At 44.0% G+C, this 9134-nt stretch overlaps 2 protein-coding genes across 3 annotated transcripts in view; both read right to left on the bottom strand.

The window, feature by feature from the left end:
• Positions 1-554, bottom strand: part of apoob (apolipoprotein O, b) — an 18449-nt gene extending 17895 nt beyond the window's left edge. The window contains exon 1 of the mRNA XM_020585359.1: positions 279-554. Within this exon, the coding sequence (XP_020441015.1) occupies positions 279-401 (123 nt within the window). The 5' untranslated portion in view covers positions 402-554. The remainder of the gene's footprint in view (positions 1-278) is intronic.
• A 710-nt stretch (positions 555-1264) lies between these two features.
• Positions 1265-9134, bottom strand: part of klhl15 (kelch-like family member 15) — a 15091-nt gene continuing 7221 nt past the window's right edge. For both annotated transcript variants that reach the window (XM_020585335.1, XM_020585336.1), the window contains exons 4-9: positions 7961-8149; positions 7609-7833; positions 6603-6764; positions 6284-6493; positions 5637-5827; positions 1265-5458 (exon numbers count right to left, since the gene is read on the bottom strand). In XM_020585335.1, coding sequence (XP_020440991.1) covers positions 4702-5458; positions 5637-5827; positions 6284-6493; positions 6603-6764; positions 7609-7833; positions 7961-8149 — 1734 coding nt within the window. In that variant the 3' untranslated portion in view covers positions 1265-4701. The remainder of the gene's footprint in view (positions 5459-5636; positions 5828-6283; positions 6494-6602; positions 6765-7608; positions 7834-7960; positions 8150-9134) is intronic.

A 9134-nucleotide genomic window follows, 5' to 3' on the forward strand; every position in this document is an offset into this window, starting at 1 on the left:
AAATTAAATAGCTTAACTTATGCAAGTGTAATGTAATAGATTAAGTATGAAAGTCATCAACATTTTGGAAGCAACAGACACAGACGGAAAAACGTAACGTTAGCTAAGTGACCAGTGAGTAATTAACGTTAGCTAATAACCACGTTAGCCAGACGTCTCAGCTTCGTTTACAGCTAACGTTAATGTTAGCAAAAACAATCAGACAGCCTACTGTTATGACATAACATTTGCTAATAAGTGCTCAATATATTAATCACATATGACTTTAATTAACTTACCTCAATGTGTTTCTTGAGGTTGGATGGTGAGTTTTTGAAAGCCAGTATTTCAGTGTCCTTCGCCAGGCATAAGAGGCACTTCATTCGGTATGAGGAATCCTTCACGCCAAGAAATGAAAGCATCTCTTGCAGATATGGCCACGGGTGGTCATCCGAGTCTGCTGGACACGTACAGTAGGTGTAGGTGGGCCAGCACCTGTGCAGCTTTCATGACAGAGCTTTGGCGAGGAGCCGCTTTCTTGCGCCTGTTTACACCAAACAGGCCTGTGTTTGTACTGTAACCTGACGTCACTGGTTCGAAACCTACTTTACCGTGACTTTTTTCCCTTTTAATTTTGTAGTAAGTAACGGAAAGGCAGAGGTGGAAATGTATCGGAGTAAAAGTACACATTTTATTTAGGAAATGTAGTGAAGTTCACAAAATTTTAAAAACTCAAGTACAGATACTCCCAAAAAATACTTAAGTACTGTAACGAAGTAGTAATACTTCGTTACATTACACCTCTGTATATATCATATTTCATGTTTATAGAACTTTTATTTACAGTCTATGCTATGTCCTTATGCAGGGTTCAGTGTTATGGGCTAATTATATCTCTACAGATGCATTTTTGCATAATGAACGTTTCCTATTTTAAGCTACCAAATATTTTCAGTATTAAAATTCATGCAAAGTTTCAGTTTCTTAAATATGAAGATATAAGAACTTATTTACTCTGATTTATTTGTTTTAATTAATATCCTCAAATTTTGAGCTGTTAAAAAAAGAAAAGCTATTTTAAGATTTCACCTTGGATTCTGGAAACTTGCCACTATATGGCACTTTACAGACTAATAAAATAACTGAAAGAATAACTGACAAATCAATATGAAAATTATTGCTAGATGCAGGCCTCACCATCACACAACACAGACCTTCAGGAACCTACAGGCAGGCGCCTTAGGATGAATCAGAACCACACAGTTATAAAAAGCAGAGGGCCAGGTGAAAGTAGACCAATATGAACATTTATTTCTGGAAATAAGTTACAAATAGTTTCCAAAGATTTTCTACTCGTATTATAAGATATGTTTGATTTTACTTTCTTTTTCAGGTATAGTCATTATAGCAAGGTATGTTTTTGTTAAATCCTCTATTCTGTTTTCCTACAGGTAGACTGAAGACTGGTGGACTAAAGGACACTGCGCTATGACTGAATGTGCCTCAGGACAGTAGTATTTCATGGGTTACATGTTTCTTCTTTAAACAGTGACATTTGCAGGTTGGGGGACTGCAGCCTGTCATGTACATGGTACCAGCTGTAAAGCACAGTGAGGACATGGAGTTCAAGAGGTTCGTTTCCCAACCAGAGCTGCCTCTGACACCGTGTGTTCATCATATGTGACTCTTCGGTGGCTATTCTGAAGGTCGTGGAGGTGGAACACCAAATGTGACCAGGCCAGAAATAAAGAATGTGCAGAAGAATGGTATGGCCATAAAAAACTATGTTTTGAATCTGAAAAATGGAGAACATGAAATGATATGAACGGTAAAATATCTGAAAATAGAAAAAAGGTTTTGGAAACAGCTTGTTCTTTCTACTTAGTGTTCATGTGAACTTGGTTTTACTAGGCTCATGGCAAAAGTTTACAAAATGATACGTAGCTCCTGTGCTATGACAACATTTTACAGCTGTATCATTTATTCGATTACTTAAGATAAAAAAAAATTGCTGGTTCTAGCTCCTCAAAAGGTGAAGCCAAAAGGTGAGGCTGCTTTTCTTTGTCGTATGTGACAGTAAATGAAACCTTTGAGCTTTGGTTGGTTAAACAAAACAATACATTTGGGCCTTAAGAAATGTTGTTGGACATATGATTAAGCAAGTAATCATCAGACTAATCATTAGTTGCAGCTCTCATGCCTTTGCTGCATTTCTGAAAACACTTTTTCTGTCAAACCTTTTCAACAGAGTTATTATAAACTCCAGAGCGAAACACGCTTCTTGCTGCTGAAGTGGCGTTGACGTGGGAAATGTTACATTGTGTAACACAAAGCACTGAAGATTTCCCCAGTGAGACAAGTCTCAGCAGCTTCACGTGAACTATTAAGATGCATCTAGAACTCGAGGGGTCTGTGAGGGGACAAGGGACGGCACTGGTACCAAGAACCATGCACTAAAGGACAATATCAGTGTTTCCACATCTGGAACAAACTCAAGTCTGATCCCTCATTAGACAATGAAAATCTGTAAATGATACTTTGCATACAAGGACCCAACCACATTTCCAAATACTGCCACTCTTGGCTTGCTCATTTTCAACCCATCTTCTGGTCAGTTTGCAGATGAAAAGCAGTTGTCAAAGCATCCATTCAGCCACATGCAGTGCTGCTTAGGAGGAGAGGAAAGTGGACAAGACAAGGAAAGGCCTGGAAAAAAACATTCACAAGGAAATTGTGGTCATAATAAATAATCCTACTCCTAATTCTGCATAGCTCGGTGAATAGCAACACCTCTGAATCAGTATATGCTCTAGCCCTTTTCACGGTATAATACAAAGATGAAAGTAAATACGTAGAAAGGCCGAGGTCCAAACCACTGAGCTGGTCACTGAGAGGGGCTTGCTGGGCTGCAGGATCAAGCTGAGACAGACTTTGCATCAGCCGAACAAACCTTTTGACAGGACCGGAGCACTCTAGGTCTGAAATAAACAGAGCTGACTGCCGAACGCTGGTGGACATACTGGAGAAGATCCGTTGAAACACTGGACAGTGATTTTTTTCCCCTGTCATAGCTGAACTTTGTTGGCTTAAATTCAAATACGCTGCTCCTGGTTTTGTACTCAACGACGTGTAGTGTAATTTACAGGTAAATGTCCAAACTATGTGCACATGTTACGGTAGGTGTACCGACTTTACCTTGACATATCAGAGACAGTTAATCTCAAACACTGCTACGTAGCAGTGGATCACAAACTGTGACATTTCATAATTGTAACTATAGCCTATGTGTATGATTAGCAGTTTGACTGTTTCCATGACAATGAAAATTCATAAAATGTGCCCGTGCGATGTATATCACCATTAATGTGGGTGTGAACACACACCTGCTTTGTATCTTTTCACTGCACTCTGCACCAAGGTTTTGTGAATTATTACTTTAAAATGCAACAGTGGCAGCAAAACTGTACATCACACTGTACATGGTTAAACTTTGCAATCAACTGTAACCTGGGGGGTCCGTACAGGTCAATTCCGACCCGTGACACCACGATGCTCAGTGCCTGCAACACTGCTCATTGTAACATGCAGCAGCTTCGACGGTTAGCTGGTAAACCTGCATGTACACCCAACAGCTGTCATAAGAAAAAATAAAGTGCAAGAAATGTAGACCAGAGTAAGTAAAGCAGTGCCAGTGACTAGATGGACCCAAATAATGAGGGAAAAAAACAAAAACACAGCCTTCGCTCTCTGGAGTACGAGTTCCCATCACCACTGTCAGACACTGGATGAGCCCTCCTGTATCAGGTAGCATTTCCCTCCAGTCCTGCATCCACTCATTCACACAGCAACACACGCTGAGAAAGAGGAAGGGGAGGGGCCACAGAAAGACACGGTGAAGTGATATGAACATGAGCACAGTCTGGTGGATATCTGGAAGTAAAGAGCAGGATTAGGACTACAGGCAAGAACGCACTGGAAGCCAAAACTGATCCACTTATAATGTTACAAGTCACAGCTGTGGGGGACTGAAGCCTCAGCAGCACTGGTCATGATATCTGGGTTTCTCTACACAGGTATTAGCTACACCATATATATAAATACAGTATAGTGTTAATAGCATTTAGTTTAAACTCCTGATTGTATGCTTTAACTTAAACATACATAGTGTACAGGGCATTATCTGAGTTGAATAGCTACAGTCACGTCTCGCCTTTCATTATCATATTTCTTAATGTATAGAGCAATAAACTGATTAACCATATAAAGGGTATTTGCCTTTGAAGAGGTCAGTGGATACTATGAAATCTCAGGATGTGGGCAAAGAAACCTGCAATAAAGGTGAAATAAAATAAGCCTGCCCCTTTGTGTCTGATGGTTCCAGTGCGTTGCTGCAGTAAGCCTGACTACACCCCCTAAATACAGCAGGTGACTGGTTCAACAGGAAACTGACCACAGAGTAAAACTGCTTTCTCCCCACAAAGACCCTTCTGTAATTTTCTGAGAAAGCTAATTCTGAAAATGTTCAAGCTTAAAAGGTGACATCTTATCACACAACTCTTCGATTTCCTTCTTTAAGAACAGCAAACCTATGGCCCGGCCCATCATTTCCTCAGGAAGTGCTGGTCTCTAAAAGCCTGTGCCTTAGCGCCGTCTCCAGGCGGGAGACTCCGGTCTGCCAACATCGCACTGTCTAGACAAAGGAGGCTTGTGGTGGAGCAGACCTCAGCTGCAGCGTCTGACGTGCTCTAGCACATACTCTGGGAAGTGCAGACTGCAAACCTGCAGACCGTCCAGTTTGCAAGGCATCCTGGGATACTCGTCCTCCTTCCACTTATTTTCATCAGGGTCGAAGGTGAGGATGGAGTCACTGTAGTGGCCATTGTAACACAGGCCACCCAGCACCATGATCTGCCTGTCCAACACTGCCACCCCATGGCCGCTGCGCCCGATAGGCATGGAGGCGAGGATGGTCCACTCGTCAGTCTCTGGATCATACACCTCTGTGGACGGGCAGCCCTGCGACTCGAAGGACGCCCGCAGGATCACGCACACCCCCCCGAACACGTAGAGCTTCCCGTTGTGAGAGATCATCTTGTGGAAGCAGCGAGCGTAGTTCATTTTGGATTTGTTCTCCCAGCAGCTGGTATGCGTGCCAGGCAGCAGCGAGCCTCGGCCGGCACGTGTCCTGTGTGCGTCCGAGCCGCCCGAGCTCCCTCCTCCCCCACCTCCCGCTTCCCGCCCTGGATCAAACACGCACACTTGTTTGGAGGTGGAGGAAGAGGTGATGCCGCCGGTGATGTACAGTTTCCCGCTGAGGACTGTTCCTTCGTGACCGTACTTGTTTACAGGGTACGGGTCCACAAACTCCCAGCGGTCCTCTGTGATGTCGTAGCGCTCTGTGGAGTAGAAGGTCTCGTCTCGCGTGCGCCCCGCTACAGCGTAAATAAACTTACCGATGACGCCTACGGCAAACTCTGACCTGCAAAACAGTGAGTAAACATCATATGTAAATAAATGAATAATTCATTAAAAGAAGGTGGGATGGGAATCGGAGCATTTCACATAAGGTGACAGTGAATCCAGTAACAAAGACAAGATAAAGAGGTTTCTCCACTGGTCAGTGTGTGCAAATCTCCAGAGCGTCAGACTCATCTAACCTTGGTACAGACATATCGGCCATGCGCAGCCAGGAGTTCTGTCGGGGGTCATAGCGGTACACCTTGGAGGAGGCGTGGAATTCCCCGTCGGGCCCCAGCTCCTCTCCACCTAACAGGAAGGCAAAGTTGTTGACGATAGCCAAACAGTCTGGTCGCAACGGCACCTGAGGTCCCTCCAGCTCCCACCACACCTGGAGAATTACAACAAAGGTTAATGAACCCAAGACTCTGAATTCAGACCAGATTATATAAACAGATTAAACCGAAGAACCAGGGTGGTGCAGCATAAGCAGGGGCTTAAACTCCTGTTTCTTCTCCACTGTTCATCGCTTTTATTTTATGCTTGTAGCGAGTGTGAGAAGGAATCACACAGGCTACGTGCACCTTTTTAGCACAGCAAACAGCTGTAACTCATTATTCTAAATCTCTCCAAACCAACAACAAACTGTCTCTTGGGCGTTGTGGGGATGGCCCACCCATGTCCAGCCCTGTGAGGCTGTCGCAGCAGGAGTCAGAGAGGTGGGGGGTGCACAGTTGTCTGACGCAGAACGACTTAACATGGGAATGACCTTAAATGAATCCAAAAACAACTGCCAACCCTCTTTACAGTCACAGCCGGCCCCCCAGGCACAGAAAGGAACAGGCACCTTTGGACGCTGCAGCAGAAGGATCTTGCTGTTCACCATGCTGTGACCAATCATTCCCCTGAAAACGGCAGTCTGTGGGCGGACAGAGCGGATTCGGTTGGAGCGTGTTTCCACAAGAGGCTGCTGGTTGACATCATGGAAATAGCTGAGTGCCAGATCCACCTCCTGCCTCAGCTGCCGGGAGTAACGGTAAAACTCTGACGTCTTCACCTGTGACGAGGAGGAGTAAGTTTGTCTACATGTTAAACCCGAGTCTGCAGCTCAGTATCACCCTCAGCTGCCTACATCTGTGTAATATGTGTCAGAAAGCAGCACTCACCTTTTCAAAGATGTTGGCAGGAGTCATGAGACAGAAGCGGATGGACTGCACTATGGTGTCCGTGTGCCTCCAGCGCCGCCTGTCGTGTCGCAGCCACGTCTGTACGGCTTCATACAACTCGATTTCTGGGTAGCGGCTCAGAGCATCGCTGTTCAGGTATGCCTGGGTCAGAGACAGAGGAACTGAACTGAAGCTCTGGTCGACTGGTACATGTCTAATGCAAAGTGACACTGCTACTGTTAACATGTAGACTTCTTTCCTTTCCTCTTGGTACCGTCTGCCTGTGTGCATCTGCTGCCTTCTAGTAATGCATTTTCTGTGAACTTCCCAGATCCCTGAGGGACTCTGTTGGGATGTCTGCATGCAAACCAAATATTTGTGTCTGCTCAACAAAAGTTCCCAATGCACATGTACAACAGGGCTTGGAAAATATCAGCTTTCCCTCATCCGTGTACGCTCGAGGGTATGCACCAAGTCTTATTAGCCTTTAACTTTCACTGAGATTCGGGTCTTCCTGTGGTCTCGTGTGTGTTTAACCATAAAACAGCAGCTGCAACAAGATGAACTGGGAGAGCCAGAACTCAGGGCTAAAACCAACACGTTCTCCTCAAAGCTCTCCACTGTAAAGAGTTGTGCAGTCAGCGAAAATCATGCTAAAATTTTAAAACTGAAAAGTATCACTGTTCTAGAGAAAACAAACTGAAACAATACAAGGACCAGATTTTGCTCCCTAACTATAAATCACATTAACTTTATATTTTTGATGACCATTTTTAAAACGCGTGCTGCACAGGTTTAGAGCTGTGGATGAAAGTTCCCTACAGTCCCAGGCAACAGCGCTCCTGCACAGCTGACAGTCTGCTAACTGCTTCTGTAGACAACATGCATCCAGAGCTCTAAAACATGCAGCAACCTTTCCACAGTGGATCACTCTGAAATGTGGACTGCCTGAGCTACACAACTAGTACAGCCCCAGATGCTTGGCTTCGTATCTGTTAATCCAAACCTGCAGTCTTTCGAGGCTGAGGTAGGACAAGAAATCGGGTCGGCCCATGAGAGGGACAAAGTTCTCCACCAGGAAATTGTCGAGCTGCTCCTGGACACCTTCCACACCCACGCTGAAGTCCTCAAGGAGGCGCATGACCTCGGCACAGTTCTCCAGACAGATCTTTGCCAGCAGGAAGGAGCAACAGAACTCCACCACCTCCGTCAGCTGGACATACATGGCCGCCTGGCAGCATAGGGGGAGTGGGAGAGTATTGTGATGGTGAAGACGTGGAAGAGACCGATTGAGTATTTTAATAATACTTTAACTCCTAAAATCAGTGTCTAGTCCTAAGTAAACCATGTACCGTTACCTGCAGGATCTCCTGGACGGTGGGCATGCTGAGCTCCAGCGAGCCATAGTACATGAATCGGAGGATGTGGCCAAACCCAGCAGCAGTCAGCCCTTTCATGTGGATCTTGTCCTGGTCCCTCTCCCTCATGTCTGCTGTGAACATGACCCGGAAATAGTCGCTCTGCGTGGCCAGAAGTGCCTTGTGGGCCTAGAGGACGAGCAAACACAGTGGACACGGTCTATGAACCGATGGTGCAGCAATGTTGGTGGCTCAGGCAAAAAACATGCAGTTACGTCTCCTGTGCATGAACATCTGGAAGCTGGACATTTAATCACAGCTTCACTCCTATCACAAGGGAATTAGTCTTGAAAAAAAATCTCTCTCAGCTCTGAAGTCACCAGAGGCACAATTTATTCTAATAGGAACATGATTTTCCCATTAAATGGAAGAGACTTTCCTCTTTGGGAATAAGATATGTTTGTTACTTTAAATCAGTTACACAACTTTTCTTCGTTCTTTATGTCATCTCTCCGGCCTTCTTCAGGATGCAGTGTTAATGTCTAATGAAAACGACTGTAGATGTCAGAGGCTTGGTGCAGTGTGTGTGCATCTTCAGCTTTGTGTACCTGGAAGATAGGGCTGGGCGATATGGCCAAAAATAAACATCTAGGTTTTTTTTCATAAAATGTGACTGATTCATGATTTCGATTTTGATTTTTTTTTTTACGTGTAACTAGCCAACTTAAACACAAGTACAACAACATGACTGAAGTAACATTCTCTTTTTAAGTAACTTGAAAAACCATCAGTTTAAGAAACATTGTATTTTAGTGTGCATGCCATACATAAATTGTTCAACAAGGTGTAAATAAATGTAAAACAAATTCTCTAATAAAATTTCTTTGCAGCTGAATTAAATATGAAAGTAAATATTGAATTCTTCTCAATACAGAGTAAGAAAGTAGCCATTTTAAGTAATGACCAATGATTTTAACCAATCAGTCAACTCAAAAATTAAGCACATTTACACCAGAAGCATTATTAACAGTAAATGTTTGTGTTAAAAAATAAAACTAACAGCACTTTGCTGACCATCATGCAAACATGTTTGATTATATCACCTGTAGGTGTTCTTTACAAGTTTCTTGAGAGCAAGACCAGACTGTCTACTGTTTCAGGCTTTAGAGATGCT

Source organism: Monopterus albus, unplaced genomic scaffold (genome assembly GCF_001952655.1).
Source record: "Monopterus albus unplaced genomic scaffold, M_albus_1.0 scaffold362.1, whole genome shotgun sequence".
NCBI lineage: Eukaryota > Metazoa > Chordata > Actinopteri > Synbranchiformes > Synbranchidae > Monopterus > Monopterus albus.